Source organism: Plecotus auritus (assembly GCF_963455305.1).
Source record: "Plecotus auritus genome assembly, chromosome: 1".
In the NCBI taxonomy this organism is placed as follows: domain Eukaryota; kingdom Metazoa; phylum Chordata; class Mammalia; order Chiroptera; family Vespertilionidae; genus Plecotus; species Plecotus auritus.
Genome location: NC_137770.1, coordinates 15,354,952 through 15,373,218, shown reverse-complemented (window position 1 = coordinate 15,373,218; position 18,267 = coordinate 15,354,952). Strand labels below are relative to the sequence as shown.

General features: G+C 47.0%; 1 protein-coding gene across 3 annotated transcripts in view; it reads left to right on the top strand.

The window, feature by feature from the left end:
* Window positions 1-18,267, top strand: part of KCNK10 (potassium two pore domain channel subfamily K member 10) — a 108,806-nt gene that overhangs the window by 71,080 nt on the left and 19,459 nt on the right. For all 3 annotated transcript variants that reach the window (XM_080683034.1, XM_080683035.1, XM_080683033.1), the window contains exon 4: window positions 1,142-1,302. In XM_080683034.1, coding sequence (XP_080539160.1) covers window positions 1,142-1,302 — 161 coding nt within the window. The remainder of the gene's footprint in view (window positions 1-1,141; window positions 1,303-18,267) is intronic.

The following is an 18,267-nucleotide window of genomic DNA, read 5'->3' as shown; positions in this document are numbered from 1 at the left end:
TTTAGATTTCCATACAAACTGTGCTACTGCCATAAGCCATTTTCTTCCAACACCACTGTCTTTAGTCCCATCCATATAGAGTAAGGACACTATTCACTATACCTCAGTTACTTATGTAATTGCTGCAGTCTTAAGGTGTTGGTGTTTTCAAAACATTATTTGACAAACATACTAGCAGACCTGGCTATGAAGGGTTTCTTTTATCTGTAAACATCCATTCCACCAACACACATTTCTTTAGCACTTGATATCCCTTGATGCAAGACGTGGGTGGGAGTTGCCCTAACCGGTTTGGCTCAGTGGATAGAGCATCGGCCTATGGACTGAAGGGTCCCGGGTTCGATTCCGGGCAAGGGCATGTACCTTGGTTGCGGGCACATCCCCAGTGGGAGGTGTGCAGGAGGCAGCTGATCGATGTTTCTCTCTCATCAATGTTTCTAAATCTCTTTCTCCCTTCCTCTCTGTAAAAAATCAATAAAATATATTTAAAAAAATAAAATAAAATAAGTGGGTGGGAGGATAGGCCGGACTCAGAGATGAAGCAGGGTTCCCAGTAGAGAGAAGAGCCACTGTCCTTCCCGCACTCTTGACTGTTTTCAGGCTTCCCCAGGTCGGGCTGTGTGGCCCATGGGTCCTTTCTGAATTTGTGCTAAACCACACAGCCTCCTTAGTGCGGGGCCCCCATGACGCTGGGAAGGCAAGTGCTGAAGGCAGCCGCAGTCTGGAGGGGCTCATTTCCAATCTACAAATGACAATGGCGAACCCTGCCTAGGTGAGCAGGTGTCCCTAGACCAGACGGGTCCAGGATGTTTGGTGTTTCTGAAATGGATACTACCACTTTCCATTAGAAATGCAATTTTGGGTGACCACACATTTCCTAAAAAGTAATCTAACTGAACACATTAGATCCAGGAAACCTGGATCTCCTTAAAACTATTGACAAGAAGGAAGGAAAGGAAGCCATGGGACAGTGTTCTGAAGTTTACAGGCCTTTAAAATGAGGAGCTGCTTTCTAAAGTTCATCAGATTGGGGGTGGGGATGCAGGAAGGTTTGGAAGGGTCTGTGGAATCTTTGGTTCTGTACTCTGATTTCTCTGCTACCTCACCACTCTCCCTCTCTCTTTTTAATATTTCTCACCAGGGTATGGGAATATTGCTCCGAGCACTGAAGGAGGCAAAATCTTTTGTATTTTATATGCCATCTTTGGAATTCCACTCTTTGGTTTCTTATTGGCTGGAATTGGAGACCAACTTGGAACCATCTTTGGGAAAAGCATTGCAAGAGTGGAGAAGGTCTTTCGAGTGAGTACTGCCTCTATGTCAACCCTGACCTCTGAGATCCAATTGGCTTTAGCCCGGCGGGATCCAGGAGGGATCATCAGGGTCTTGTCATATCATTACCACTTTTAAGGGAATAGTCTGATGTTATGATCATACTTCCTGTGTGGCGGATGGTAGTCACAGGCACTGTGCCGAAACTCTTCTCTTCGGTAGTTACTTTCTGTAGAGTTGGTATCTCTGGAATCACAACACAGAGGGTTAGGTATGGATTTGCCAGCACAGATTTTGTGAAGACATGAAGCACACTCCGTTTCTTCTTAAAGATGAAGATGAGTCCTTAGTGTATTTGCAATAAAGTAGAAAACTGTAAATTCATCCATTTTGTTTTTGGAACGTCTTCCTTCCATTTTATTGGCCAGCTCGGTGTCTTCAGGATGATCCTGGCTCCTGGGATCTCTTCCAGAGCCTGTCTTTTCCCGGCACCTTTGTATCTGTCTCCCCGTGGCCCCTCCCTCTTTCTCCTTTCACTGCTGCTTCCCTCAGCAATAGGACAATGATGTGCTAATTCATACTAAGGCGCTGATGACTGCTATTGTGTTCGTAGCGTATGTTTTCCTTTTAAGAATACTTACCTTTAAACAAGGGACTAAAGTCTCAACTCAAGCAAAATTTATTTACTAAATATGGCATTCCTGGCATCAATGACAGTTATGTGACATAGATGTGATTGGACTGGGGTTCCCAAGGCCCTTTAATGCACACCTATTCATATGATTTCACAGACCACCTGCTTTGCTTTGGTGTAGGGTCATTTCTGCTCTTTTTCTCATGTTTGACCTAATGTTTATGTGTTCCAAACCTTCTTTAGGGAATTTTTCTCATGACTTAATATTTTAAAATGACACTTTGAGATCTTTTTCAGAATCTAGCAATGATGGGAAAGAGAGGTCAGTGGTTAGCTCTAAATCTGAACTTGTTTTTTCCCTCTGAGACAAGCAATCATGACCAGCTTTTCTTTAGAAGAATACAGGGAGTTCCCTATTTTATTTTTGTTAGAACAGTTCCAGTTTGTCAGAGTGGGTGAATAAGGCTTAGAGCCACCTTTATATAAGCTCCGTGATCCTGAGTGAGCTGCCTCGGTTTACTCCTTAGCAAAAGGGGATAGAATTCTAATCTGCTCTATAATGTTTGGTAATGATTAAATGAATTAATATATGGAAAAGAGCCTGGCATGGGGCCAGACACGTAGAGTTCCGAGCTGTGTATCTGTCTCCTGAACGAAGTGTTTGTTGGCAGGGTAGCCGCCCATTCACATGTCATCCGAGCAGCTCAGCGGCATGTGGGTTTTTCCTGGAATGCCCCACAACCTTTGCTCCCTAAGTGCTGGCTAGTCAGCCAGCCTCATTAGAGCATGCAGTGGTCACCATGGAAACCGCCAGAGCTCAGTTTCTCTGCTTCTCAGAGGTTCAGGTCTGCCTGAACCAGACAGGGCAACCTTACCTCCAGGAACAGTTCTCAGAGGAGCCCTTTTAGCCCTCACAGCTACAGAAAAGTAAATCTGGCGGAGCAAACACTCAGACGAACAGGATTGAAATGGAGATCCGGCATTTTTATATTTAAGTAATTTCTCTAGATCACGGTGTCTTTATTTGTAAAACAACTGATTAGACTACGAGCTTTGGAAATTCTTTTTATTAAAAAAAAAATGAGGGACTGTATTCTAATCGAGGAAAGAGGTTGCACTCATTTGATGACAGCAGCTACCAAATCTGGGGACTTTGTTTCCCCTAATGTATTTTGGACTTCAAGTAGAGGACTGCTCTCCTTCCCCTGAAAGCTGCCTCTCAATGCTTAGTTCAACGGCCGCTGGGACAGCCTCAAAAACCTCACATTTCATTTTTATGCTGATGCCACTCAGTTCCAGGAAGCTGAGGGTGGTGTATTATGGAATTGGCAGCATACAAGGTAGGCATTTACGGCCCAGTGGAGGGCGCTGTTGGCAGGGATGATGAGTTCCAGGAGCCATAGAAGCGCACTTCCTGGAGATACAAACAGCAATTTGGCTTGCTGCATGCGGCCTTGCTAGAAAATCTCCCAGGTCTTGCCATTCATTTAAACTACATCTAAAAGGCCAGTTACTCTTAGGTGATTATTTGAGAACTGAAAACAACAAAACTTGGGGTGGGGATTTCTGGTTCCCATGGAGAAGGCTCATTGTTTTTGTTTCCTCACCTGCTCAGTGACTGTTAAGCCATTCCCGTCATCTGTTGTGGTTTTTTGGGGAGAGAGAGGATTTTTCGTGGAGTAAAGATAAAATATAAAGTCAGCCTTCCAGCTGCCTGTATTCTGAAGTGACAGGATTTGGGGCCTTCTACCACATCTGAGTCTCATTTTGAAGAGTTGCTGAGGGTGTCTGTATTATGTAGGAATGCTTCTGGCTACAGAGGGACAAAATGCTTGGGGTTAGCCTGGGGTGAATAAAAGAAAACACCTTTTTGTCCTCTGAAGCTCAGAACTAATTGAGAAATAAACATGGAAACAAGCATATGGAGATTAAAATGTCCACTTTATTGCTGATAAGCTCATCAGAGGATGTAGCTTTAGCTTTGGTGATGGAGGGACTTTTCACTATCTCACCCGTCATTGGATTTCTCTTGCTGTACAGCACATGATCAGCAATTCAGAGGCTTCAAAAAGCAACACCCATTGGATTTGTTATGTCACAGTTCTGGGGCTGACCACATCCCTGTGATGAGCTAAATTTGAATTCTGTCGGCAAAGAAGTTGGGGGAAACAAATGGCAGCATGGGCCACAGGTGTCACAGCCGCTAGCCACACAGGCCACTTACTGGGAAGCTGTCCTCCCTCCATTTGTCATTAATCAGGTGACCTTTGGGGTCCTTGAATCCACCCTCTGCCAGGGTCTGCTGCGGCCCAGTCAGCTCTCCAGGATTTAATGGGTTTGGGGGAGAGGGGGAGGGGGGAGCAGCTAGGCATTGCACACTGGCTCTTAAGGGCTTTGGCCTCCAGTCACAGCCCTTTGGCCTGAACTAGTCACATGGACCCACCCAACTGCAAAGGGGCCTGAAAGGTTTTGTTTGATCTCCAGGAAGGGGCGGAGGTGGGGAATTGGTGAGCACTAGTAATCTCCTATGCCTGTTCCCTGGGACTATTCCTGGGACTTAGAACAGACGGCCTGTAGATGGCTCTTTGGGGAACACGACTCCAGTGAGACTCATCTCACACCCGAGGACTGGAGCCTGCGGGTTGTTCAGTGACTTGCCTGAAGCGACACAGTGAGTTGGGGGCGCAGCCTGGCCCCCGACCAGTAATCCTGCCTCCTCGTCCAGGTGGCCCACTAATATTTACTGTCAGAGGTATGAGCTCGCGCCATGAGTCCAACGTGGAGTTTGGGTGTTGTGCATATACCATTCGAATTCCTGGAGATGGTTTTTAAGTATTTATGTCATACACAGTAAACATAATTCCTCCTGGGTTTCCACGTGCAATCTGGGCAGTTGGCGGTTGAAGGATAATGATTTGGGATTCCGCAGGGTTGATCTTGGGTCCCAAAGCAGATTTGGGGAGTGGGCAGCCTCTGTGTCCCCTGCTGTGGGCTGGCTCCTTTGCGGGGCCAGACCAACTGTCACTTGAGAGGATGCTGCGGGAAAACTGGTTCGATTTTGGACGGGATCCCGTTTTCTTGCTCTGAGCCGGACTTTGGCCTCTGGTGGGAGGCAGCTGCCTCTCTTTCTCTGGCGGGTCAGCAGGCTTTCTGTTATTACCTCTGTAACTAAGGGACTCTTTTTTCTTCCTTGGCCTTTTCCCCCAAGGACGCCGCGGAAATGTTCATTTGCCTCTGAAGCCAAAGGAACCTGGGTGTAGCTGACACATAATCACACATTATGCTAGGTTTATTGGTGCCACGATTCCCTGGGGACTTCGGAGCCTGCCAAGTGCTTAAGACCGGGTGACTACGATCTCAATCTGCTAATGATGCTCAATTAGTGGGCTAGTCAATCACTTTGGATGGCAGGAAGGGGCTGGCAGAGGAAGCCAAGGACTCCTGGAGGCCTCTGCCATGTGCCTGGCGTGAGCGGAGGAGAGATTTGAAGGACACATTTGCAGGAGGCTTCTGTTTCTCACAAGGAGTCCTGAGCTAGCTCCCAGCGGCAGTGGGGTTCACTTTAAAAGATTACTATTTCAGGAAGATCAAAACCCTTGTTTTGGAAACTGGGTGTTATTTTCAGCTCGGTGGGTACAAAGTTCCAGTCCTAATAGTAGTGGAAATGCTCCCTGAGGAATTAGTTATGCACATCAGGGTTGTCCCTAAACAAGTGTGGGGGGAAGCCAGGCGGTGTGCTGCGAGTGCCCCAGAAAGTGTGTGGAACTTCTGGGAAGTCACTCGTAAACCTCTGTATGTCGGGAATTTTGCAGGGAGACTCGGATTTGTCATTTGTCCAAGAGGATTTGACTGAGGTCAGACTGAATACTATGGCACCTCCGTCTCCGAGTCCAGAGATAAGATGCAAATCTGCTTCGAGGTTTTAGTCAATGCCAGACGCTGGCTGTGGGCTTTGCCGAGAGTAAGCTGTGCAACAACCCTCTCAGAAAGGCCATGTCACCCTCTTCATTGAATGAGACCAGAAGGTACACATTGACCAAGGTCACCCAGGCCATAAGGAACAGAGCGAGGATTTTCAAGCCAGACTGAGTCTTTCCGCTCTCCTTCCTTCCTTCTTTCTCTTGTAAGGCAGGGGTAGCATCTGGTGATTCAGGAGAGACTTTGTGAAAGGTTAGTATGATCTGGGACAGATAAAGATGAGAACAAGTTCATATTGGCCTTGTGTCATCTGGCGATACGTTGCCTTGGACCATAGCCTCGGATTCTTTCCTACGCACCTGTTCTGTCTCCCCAGTACTGGGTTGTTCTTAGCAAACATCTCTTTCTCGGTGTTCTCTACTCCTGGAGATCCATCTAGGATTTATTTTATTTATTTTTTTAGTTTTTTGATATATCTGTATTAATTTCAAAAAGGAAGGGAGAGGGAGAGAGAAATAGAAACATCAGTGATGAGAGAGAATCACTGATCGGCTGCCACCTTCAACCCGGGAATATGCCCTGACCAGGAATCAAACTGTGACCTCCGGGTTCATAGGTCGACACTCAGCCACCAAGGCCAGGCTCAATCTAGGATTTAAATGCCTCCTTGCTCGTGTCCACGATGTGACTAATGTGAAGGTGGGCTTCTAAAAGGGGCTTGTGCTATCCCGATAGCTGACTTGTTTTGACCCACCTCCGAGAGAGAAATTGATGAATTCTCTACTCTGTCCACTTTGTACAACCCACTCATGTTGACAGTAAGAGGAAACACAGCTTGCAGCCAAGCCCTTGGGCAGCCCAGGCAGCTGGTCATGCCCTCAAAACCACACTTCTTGCCGAAACTGGTTTGGCTCAGTGGATAGAGCGTCAGCCTGCGGACTGTAAGGTCCCAGGTTTGATTTTGGTCAAGGGCACGTACCTTGGTTGCGGGCACATCCCCAGTGGGAGGTGTGCAGGAGGCAGCTGATCGATGTTTCTCTCTCATCGATGTTTCTAACTCTCTATCCCTCTCCCTTCCTCTCTGTAAAAAAACAATAAAATATGCCAAAACCGGTTTGGCTCAGTGGATAGAGCGTCGGCCTGCGGACTCAAGGGTCCCGGGTTCGATTCCGGTCAAGGGCATGTACCTTGGTTGCGGGCACATCCCCAGTGGGAGGTGTGCAGGAGGCAGCTGATCGATGTTTCTCTCTCATCGATGTTTCTAGCTCTCTATCCCTCTCCCTTCCTCTCTGTAAAAAATCAATAAAATATATTTTTTAAAAAAAATCAATAAAATATATTTTAAAAAAACAAAACAAACAAAAAAAAAAAACCACACCTCTTTTTCTGGGCCCCACCGATTGCCTCAGAGCTTCCTTCAGTGGGTGGAGAACCTGGAGTTTGAGGGAGTCAGCACCAAGGTTTTAATTCCCACTGGGTGTTTCCTCAGTCCTAAACTCAAGGAACGTGGTGGAGAAGCTCCTCCTAAGCTGTCACCCAATGCAGTGGTTCTCAACCTTCCTAACGCCCGACCCTTTAATACAGTTCCTCATGTGGTGGTGACCCCCAACCATGAAATTATTTTTGTAGGCTCTACAGCAGCCGTTCTCAACCTGTGGGTCATGACCCACAGGTTAAGAACCACTAGCAGGGTCGCCTAAGACCATCGGAAAACACAGATATTTACATTACGATTCATAACAGTAGCAAAATTACAGTTATGAAGTAGCAACGAAAATAATTTTATGGTTGGGGGTCACCACAACATGAGGAACTGTGTTAAAGGGTCACGGCATTAGAAAGGTTGAGAACCACTAGAGGAAAGTCTCTGAAATATTCCTGGGTTCGTTCTCTCCAAGGTTGTACCCACTGAAGACATGATTCCGTGGGTTTGATTAATTAAAGCAGCTTATATCTTTGCATTTGGGGGCCACCACATGCTTTTGATCCACCACATGGTAACCTGTTTCTAAAACTTTGGGTTACAATTTTGATGCAAGAATGTTACGAGCACTCATTTCTGTTAGTATCCTAGAATCAGCTTACTAGGTGGACAATTTCCCATCGTCACCCCTCACCACCCACTTCACAGGCCAGTGTGGGTCCTCAGCAAGACACGCTGACGTCATAGAATAATAATCCTTTGCCCTCTTATAGAACTCTACTTTTAAAAAATTACATTTATCAATGTAAAACAGCAACAACGGGTTTTTCTCTTACGTCTAGCCCCATGCCACTTGTGTCAGCCAAGCAAGTAATAAACCATTCTAGTGTAGCTTTCAGAAACTGAGGTTCCTAAACGTTGAGAGATGCCTCTGTTGAGTCGCGTCTGCCCATCACGGAGCTGGTATACGATCCACAGGCTTACACTAGGGTGAGGTTTCTAAATGACTGGTATGTCAGGAGTTGATAAAAAAGTAGCTTTAGAGCTTTTCGCTTTAGGAAAAGGAAAATTATTAGATGACATCATTACTGGGAGGCGTGCCAGGGTTTTGGACCTTTACCCCAAAGAGGCAGCTCCCATAGGAGGTGCCAGCCTGCCGGGCACAGCCTGGCCACACTGCGGAGCGGGCTCCGGTGGCTTGGTATAAGGGAGGGCTGCCTGCCAGCATGGATCCAGCCTAGGTAGAACAAATACACTCTGTAATTCTGGGGGGAAATGCTTTGCTTTTTATTTTCTGAGAAGAGCTGCATTTGTGTTTCACAGCATTTTTGACCTAATGGTTTTGAACTCTGTCTTGGAGTTTATTGCTGAGTTTTAGCCTCTCATTAGTAGAGAGCTGTGTTTCTCCCTCTGTGGGCGGTGGGTCCCCAGGGGCCTGAAGTGCTGTTTTAAAGGACCCGAGAACCCTTTGGTGCATCTAGCATTGCTGGTAGAGAGAATAAAGACTGTCTCCTTCACACACGTACTGCCCTTTTCCTGATGTATAGAAGGGGGTTGTCATCACTTAAGTTCATTTTAAAAGGTGATAGTATATTTTTTTTCTTGATATGTTTTCACAATCAGTGAGTACCAAAGGTTCTATTGTTCTGTGGGGATTGAGCACTTATTTTTTTAATGTTCAAAAAGGATTCCCATCCTCAGGAAAAGTTGAGTACAAAGGGATAGAGCAACGCTGGCTGGCTTTTCCCATCAGCACCGTTTCCGTGTTGTTTGGGGGCTCTTTTCCCCGTGGAATTATCGCTTTTGTCCTGGCCATAGTCACAGAGTTTCAAAGAGGTTCTCAATTAAGGTAACCCCAGGAATTACTGGGGTGCTATAAAGCCTGCTTCAGCTTTTTCTTTATCCCTAACTTTTTATTGTGGTGAAATAATACATTACATAAAACTTACCATGTTAGCTGTTTAAAAATATACGGTTCAGTGGCATTAAGTTCATTCACCTTGTCGTGCAAACATCCTCACCACCCATCTCCAGAATTTTTTTTTATCTTCCAAAACTGAAATTCTGTACCCATGAAATGATAACTTATTCTCCCCAGGCCCTCAGCCCCAGTCACCGCTGTTCTACTTATGTGACGGCCCCAGATACTGCACACAGTGCTTTTCCTTCTGTGTCTGGCTTACTTCACTCAGCACAATGTCTTTAAGGATTCGTGCATGTTGCAGCATGTCAGAATTCCTTCCTTTTTAAGGCTGAATGATATTCCATTGTACACATGAACCACATTTCGTTTATCCATTTATCTGTTGATGGACACTTGGGTTGCTTCACCTTTGTCTACTGTGAATAAGGCTGCTAGGAACACGGGTGTGAAAAATCTGTTCGGGTCCTTGCTTTCAGTTCTTTGGGGTGTACCTAGACGTGGAATTACTGGATCATATGGTATGTCTGTGTTTAACTTTTTGAGGCACTGCCATACCGTTTTCCACAGCACTGCACTGTGTTACATTCCTGCCAGTGATGCTCAATGGTGCCAATTTCTCCACAGCCTCGCCAACACTTGTTCTTCTCTGTTTCTTTTTTCTTCTTCAGCTTCTATGGGCCACAAAGACAGCATTGGCTAACTTGCTCTTTGATTGTCCCTTATGTTTTAGCTGCTCCGATAGCTGCCATTCTGTTACACTGGGGGCAAAGGCAAGAGGCGGGGCCCCATGCTGTGCCTTCCTCTGGTACCTGCCCCCCTCCTGTCCTCACCTCCAGCCAGGCCCCCTGCTTGTTCCCATCCTGCTCCAGCTCTGGCACTGCAGCAGAGCTACTGGGAGGGAGGGCAGCGGACGCCAGGCCACCTTGGGCCTCTGCACGCTGGTGACATCTGGGTCCCCCTTGCCTTGACACTGCTCTGGAATCCCTTTATTTACCTTATAATGATTCCCTCTCCAACTCCCCCTCATAGCTTTTCCTTCATACCCTTCCCAGCTCAATTTAATGAGCAATTATCAAATAGCACCTTTTGCAATTGCAACGCTGGGGTATGTGGCAGTAATCAGGAGACAGTCTTCTCACCCGAGAAGGAAACAGGCATGCATAGAGACCAATGTTGCCCTAGCCGGTTTGGCTCAGTGGATAGAGCATCAGCCTGGGGACCAAAGGGTCCCAGGTTCGATTCCAGTTAAGGGCACGTACCTTGGTTGCAGGTTCCTCCCTGGTCAGGGCTCTGCTCGTGCAGGAGGCAACCAATCAATGTGTTTCTCTCACATTGATATTTCTCCCTGTCTTACCCTCTCTCTTCCACTCTCTCTAAAAATCAAGGATTAAAAAAAAAAAAAAGAAAAGAAAAGACCAGTGTCCCTGGTGAGACCGTGTCTGGGGCAGGCAGCCTCTGAGGTCACACTGCCTCAGTGCCTAAGCCATGTGACCTTAGGCTGTGCCTCAGTTTCCTCGTTTGAAAAATGAGGATAAATTCCGTAGCTACCTCTTTCGGTACTTAGCTGATGCTTATGAGCAATGCCTGGCATGTGGTCAGCACTCAATAAGTGGTGAACATGGCTATGACAGGCACCTGTCAGCCGTGGAAGCTCAGAGGAGGGACTGTGGATTCTAGCTTGCGTATTTGACATGGCACACATCTTCGGTGATGCACCTGTCTTATGTTGCCAATGGATTGTTCTCTTTAAGTAAAGCATGAGGGTCTTGAAACTAAGGCCTACTATGTCTCTCTTTCCCTGTGCCCCTGCTCAGCGCCAAGCACTTTGGAGGTGTTCAGTAAATACTTCATTGATTGCGAATTCATTGGGGATGAGAGAGAGATGGGCTAGATTCCTCTAACACACACAGGGTGTGCAGGCCGTGCAGCTCCCCTGACAAGCCCGAGTGAAGAAGAGATGTTTGCTGATGCTGCTCTCATGGAAGGACTTGGGGCTGGGACTCAACTCCCATCACCAGTCATTGCCCTGGGAGAAGTTGCATTGGTCGTGACTCAGCCAAGAAGAATGCAGAAGGTCTGAGTGTACCCCGGCCAGTCCTCTGTGCAAGAGAGGAAGTTGTACTCGCTTTCTCAGCTGCACTTAATGGGCTACAACTGCTTACACAGATGTGTCCATGATATCCCACTATTCTACTAAAAGGAAGATAAGAGAATGAGAAAGAATTTATTTTAGCTGCTTGGGGGTTGCCTCTCAACCTGTGGGTGCTCTTACTAGGTCTTGAACACCTGGGCCAGTTCATATTTTTATCAAGCCTTAATGTGCGCCTAGACATTCTTCCCAAAAGAAAACTGGCCCTCACATATCAAGGGGGACCCTCAGAAGAGGGTTTTGCTGCACTTGTGTTCAGATGCTGCGTTCTTGCCACGTTGCTGCCAGTTAGACGGAGCGATGTCCCCTAAGTTAGTTTTTTCCACTCCTTGTCAGAAGTGAATTTTACTGTAAACATCAACTCTCTTTCTACCAGAGCCTGGGGAATGGTTGAAAGGGCTCATGTTAAATTATTATTATTAATATTGTCCGTCTACCTATCCACCCCCACCCCCCAGGTTCCCTTTTACTACCAAGTTGGCACAAACCAATGCATTGGGCATCCCCTATCGGTTATCAGGACATTCCCTTCTAATTTAACACTGCTTTGCAGTTTCGTTTGAAGAGTTAATTATAAATAGATAGATATAGATATAGATATAGATATAGATATAGATATAGATATAGATATATTATCATGCAGTTAAAAAAAGGAATCTATGTTTGATTTTAAGGATAGAGTAGAGAAAGCTTCCGTGTGATTTTTTTAAATGAATTTTACTGAGTACTGTAACAGAGTTGGCAGCAAAGCTAACGAGAAAGCAAATAGCGACATTTAAAATGAAATGCGTGGCATATAAATGCCATGTGGTCTTCTCGCAGAGTTATTACCACTTTCTCTTTGGCTTTCTTTTTTCTCTTTGCTTCTTGCTCCGCTCCGCTTTTAAAAATTCTTAATTGTCCTCAGCACTTTGATTCTGCATTTCTGTTAAGTTTCTTTCTCTCCCGCCTACCCTTTGGAGGTGCTTCCACCTCTTCTTCATGGGAGAGAAGGAAGGGGGCCTGTCCAGATGGCCATACAGACAGGTGCCACCTGCTTCTGGGAGCCTCTCCCGGGGAGCAGAGGGCTGCTGCGATCGCCCTCTGCCTAGGAAACGCTTTCCATCTTTTCTGCTTTTTTTTCTTTCAGTGAGGAAGGGAGAGGGAGAAAGAGAGATAGAAACATCAATGACAAGAATCATTGATCGACTGCCTCCAGCACACCGGGAATGGAGCCTGCCACAACCTGGGCATGTGCCCCAACCGGGAGTCAAACCATGACGTCCTGGTTCATCGGTTGACGCTCAACCACTGAGCCATGCCAGCCGGGCTTCCATTTTTTGAAATTAGCACAGGCCTTTAGTTTTAATAATCTTTCTTTAAAATGTCTTGAATTCAGATTCTCTCTTCTGATTAGGGAAACAACAGAAAATGAGCCCACTGATCAGATTTTGTGGAACGCTCATACTGACCGAACATTTAGAAGTGTTCACAGTTAGCACTCTTTCCCGGAGTGAGGTCCTTGAGGGTCGTGTTTGGGGAGGAATCTGTTTCCGCGGGGGAAATTGAAAGGCCTGTGCACTGAACACGTCACAGCCCGTCACTTCCAGCCTTTCCCAGGTGATGCTTGCGGTGCTTCCAACCGCCCTCCTCCGCCTCCTGCTCTCAGAGTAGTTGGCAGTTCTTTAGGGAGGTTTCACTCAGTCCTCGGTGTGGCCAGCACCTTTCCCCCTTTCAGCACACCGTGCACACCCAGAACAGCATTCATCTCTCTGATTGGAAGCATGTGTTCGATGCCCACTATGCCCATCAGCATGGGAGTTCTGTGGGAAGGGGTTCTGTCTGACCGGTCAGCAGTGTCTATCTAGGTCAGGGCGTGGCACCCAGACCTGGTGAATGGATGAGCATCCGTAGATATGACCTCAGACATTTTGATATAGAAAATGACCTTGAGACCAAAAGGAGTACCATACGCAAATAAATGTCAGTGGAACAAAAAACAGTCTTAACCTTTGAAATGTCATTATTTCAATGAAAGGGCTTTTCAGTAGGGGAGCTGTCCACTGATAATGATTGTTGCATGTGGCCTTTCTCTGCTCAGGATCCTTCATCTCATTAGGCGATGCCTGTAGTGTAATTCTATAGATTTCTCAACAGGGTTATAAAAAACGTCCAGAAGCTCCTTAAGCACAATACACAGTTTAATTGTATCCAGTGGTTCTCAACTCCGTAATACCCAATACCCACCCTTTTTTCAAAATTGGTGAATACATTTTTATTGATTGTATTGGGGTGACATTGGTTAACAAACTATATAGGTTTCAGGTGTGCAATTCTAAAATACATCATGCTTATATTGTATTGTATCCAACACTGCCTTTTGTAACCAATCCTTTTTCATGCCCTTTTACCACATTGAAATGAATTTTATATTATACTAGAGGCCCAGTGCATGAAATTCGTGCACGGGGGGCGGGGGGTGTCCCTCAACCTAGCATGCACCCTCTCCAATCTGGGACCGCTCGAGGGATGTCCAACTGCCCGTTTAGGTCCGATCCCAGTGGTATTGGGCCTAAACGGGCAGTCGGACATCCCTCTCACAATCCAGGACTGCTGGCTCCCAACCACTCGCCTGCCTGCCTGCCTGCCTGATTGCCCCTAACCGCTTCTGCCTGCCAGCCTGATCACCCCCTAACCACTCCCCTGCCAGCCTGATTGATACCTAACTGCCACCCTGCCAGCCTGATTGCCTCTAACTGCCCTCCCCTGCTGGCCCGGTCACCCCTAACTGCCCCCCTTGCCAGCCTGGTCCCCCCCAACTGCCCTCCCCTGCAGGCCTGGTCCCCCCCAACTGCCCTCCCTTGCCAGCCTGGTTCCCCCCAACTGCCCTTCCCTGCAGGCCTGGTCCCCCCCTCAACTGCCCTCCCCTGCTGGCTTGATTGCACACAACTGCCCTCCCCTGCCGGCCATCTTGTGGCAGCCATCTTTGACCACATGGGGGTGGCCATCTTGTGTGTTGGAGTGATGGTAAATTTGCATATTACCTCTTTATTATATAGGACTAGAGGCCCAATGCATGAAATTCATGCAAGGGGCTCGGCCCTCGAAGCCACAGCTGCCTCACAGCCCCGCCCACTGGTCATTCCAGAAGGTTGTTCAGGAAGGTCGTTCCAGAAAGTCATTCCACCATCCAATCTAATTAGCATATTAGCTCTTTATTATATAGGATAGCGCAACTTACCTACACAGCTAATTTTGAAGAATTCAACATTATTTTCTAGCTACAATATGAAGAAGAAAAAAAGAAACTCACTTACAATAAATAATACATGTTTCAGTAATAGGTGCTCAGTCATGAAACCCCAGGGGACCTACCGAAGCAGAGGGACCCTTTCATCTATATGTAAAATGCCATAGCTCCCAACATAGGCTGGTTAGGTGCATCAAATCCATGACTAAGATGCCACCAGGGACTTTCCCATGAGTGATATAACAATCCTTGGCAAGGCTCCAACTAATCAAAATTCAGCTTTTTTGCAATTTACGTAGGAGTCATATTCTTGTAAAATTCAGCCTATATTGAAGCAGTACCAAACAGGAGTGTGTGTGTGTGTGTGTGTGTGTGTGTGTGTGTGTGTGTGTGTATAAAAGGGAGTTCTCAGCTTAGGTATTATAAACATAAATTTTGTCAGTGGGACATTGATAACTCGTGCTAAATTTGGGATGACTCTCTAATTTGTGGCACTAAGTCTTGTATTACAGGCAGCACCTCTACCCACTACATGCCTGGAGTGTCCCTTCAATTGTGTGACAACCACGAACATCCTCACAGATTGACCCGTCACTTCCCAGGGTGTTAGGATCTAAACAGGGTCATAAAAAATAACTTTCAGGAGCTCCAGTGTAACTTTCCAGAATACACGTACGTGATTTTTATTCTCGTGTCAATGGCCATGTTCAAATAGTCAAGACTCCCCTTGACTCAGTGCCTGTGGTATTACTATTCAATCCAAGAAGTACAGATCATGGGCGTGTGTGGGGATGTCCATCCCTGTGCCTTTCCATCACCTGTGCTTTTCCTAGCATTCCACGTTACAAAATCCTGGCAGTTTATCTCTTGCTGGATAAAGAGCTTTGTCTTATATCCTTCATAAAACAGTTGACCTTAAACAGTTACTCTCATATTTTCTCTGGGTGCTAAATAAGAAGGAGCAGGTGTAGAAAAATGCGCCATGGAGGGCACCCAAGGATGCAAAGATAGTGCGACACACAAGCAGGTAGACAGCAAACTAGGAGGAGCTGGTTGATCAACAGGGGAACATGCAAGAAACGAAGACAGCCGGGAGGAGGACCCTGTTACTTAACCAGAGGATGGAGGGCTTCCTGAAGGAGGCAACGTTGGAATTGTGTTTTGAGGAATAAACAAGAGTCTGGCAAGCATGGCAAGGGGAAGGACATCCAAGCAGATAGGACAGCCTTTTGAAAAGGCCCAGAATCCTCTGGCTGGTGTTTCCCAGTGGTTAGAGCGTCACCCAATGCACCAAAGGTTACGGGTTCAATTCCTGGTCAAGGATGCCTTACTGGGTTGCAGGTTCAATCCCCAGCCCCAGTGGGTGTACATGTGAGAAGCCACCAATTGATGTGTCTCTCTCACATTGATGTCTGTCTGTCTGTCTGTCTCTCTCTCTCCCTCACTCTGTCACTCCCTCCCTCCCTTCCACTTTCTCTAAAAATCAATGGAAAAAAATATCCTCAGGTGAGGATTAACAAAAAAAGGCACAGAAGCATAGACTGATGCTGTATCTGGGCACCAATAAACGACCCAGTCCCTTGGGTAAGGTGCAAAAATAACCAGTATTATAACCAAGACGGAGAGGGAAGGCCAGAGCTTGCCAACAGCAGGGCGCCTGGCACTTTGCTCAGGAGGGAGGTGCAGATTTCTGTAGGAAGAGGAGGTGGCCCTGGCAGCGAGCGGGATGCCATGACTGAATTGGAACAAGGCTGCCTCCCAGCTCCCACCGCCACCTTTGGCAAACGTCCCTGGGATTACAAAGGCTCAGACAAGGCCCATCTCTCTTACTTTACTGTGGGGACTATCTACGCTCATTCTTCTGGTTTTCCTTCAAGGACATGGCCATCACCCCTTTCCCAAAGAAAGGAAGACAAATTGTGTGATTTTCAAGGGCATTGTGCTATTTCTGGAGGGAACCACGTGGTGTCTGTGAGCATGTTCGTTGTTTTCTCCTTCCCTTTTCTCTTCATTATTCCTCTTCCTCTCCTCCTCTCCCACCCCTCCTCCTTTTCCTCGTCTTCCATTACAAACATTACAAAGAGAATGCGTGGTCATTGTGGAGACTTTGGGAAACACAGAAGAGTACAATGAAGCAAATAAAATCCCCTGAAAATCCATCATCCCAAGAATTCCACCACTAACGTGCCACTAATTGTACTGGGGAATTTTTTTCTCGTTCATCTATATTTAGCCCAAATCCCGGCTGATCCACTGGTCCTGCAGCAGGCCCCTCCCAGCTCTCCTGTCCAAGGTCCCCTGCCCGCTAGACATGTAGGGGATGTCACCCGTGGCTGTTCTGGCCATTCCCTGTGTTCCCCATGAACGCCCCTGGATTGCCAGTCTCTGCTCTAACCGCTGACTTCTCTCGGCAATGCTGCTGGTTCCTCCTGCAGGGGCAGACCCCTCTGCCCATCCCAGGAATGGACACAGCCCCTTCCACACCACGGCCAAAATGAGCTATAATTTTTGATAAGACTCTTCTGAAGATAAGGAATGTTGAAGACATTGAAGTGGTTAAATCAGATCTGGCTACAGTTCTGGCTGATCTTGGAGCAGAATTTCAAACCGACCACTGTGGGGCTGTGACCCTGCCTGCCTCCAAGTAGCCAAAGTCAGCTTCCCCTGACCTCCAGGAGGCGCACTTGTGGGCAGGCAGCTTGGCTGAATCGAGAGAAACCAACTATCGCGATTTACACAGAAAAGAAAGCTTTTAAGAAGGATAATGGATCATTACCAAATCCTTGGGATGATTGGAGACCCACACTTGGAAAGCAGCCAGCTGAGAACCATGACCCAAATCATGCCACAGGCTGGTCCTGGAAGAAGCCACCGCAGTGTTTGTCTGCACAGCCAGCAGGGCCCACTTGGAAGACCCTAAGGAGATGCAGTTCCTTCCACAGTTCCTTCCTCCCAGGATGAGTGGCTAGTCTGTCTCCCACCCTAGCCCTCTGGGCAAGGAAAAAGTGGTCCTGAAGGCATGCATCTGAGAATCTCCATCCTTCAGTTAGAAATGGCCCTTGGGATATAGGAGAGAAAAAAAGGAGAGGAAAACACACAGAAAATCATCAGATGAATACTTCAGGACCAAGTCTGTCACATCTGCCTCACTAGTGTCTGGTTTATTGATATTTTTTAGAGAGAGGAAGAAGGAGAGAGAGAGAGAAACATTGATCAATTGCCTCCCACACACCCTGACTGGGGATCGAACCCACAACTTGGGCATGTGCCCTGACCAGGAATCAAACCCTCCACCTTTCAGTGCATGGAATGATGCTCCAGCCAACTGAGCCACACTGGCCAGGGCACTAGTGTTTGGTTTAAAGCCTGACTTAGGTCTCCACGGCTGGGGGAACCTGAGTGGCATGCTTGTGTCCTTGCAGTGGGGAGGCTGAGAAAGTGGGTAGCGGGCATCCTTCAGCTTCTGTATTGGGAAGAGTTCTGTCTTTCACCAAAGCAAAGAAGGGGATTAAGATGATGGGCAGACAAAAGGAATGACCAGTGTCCTCTAAAATGACAGTGCCCAGTCATCTCATTCCTTTAGTTCCCTCACAACATGACAAATAGGATGGTATAGTTCCTTAAACAGCATCCTTGACAGACACAAACAGGGCAGTCCAGGCTGCGTGTCACCAGCACTGGTCCAATTCCACTTGCTAATCTTCCCTCCAGCCTGAGG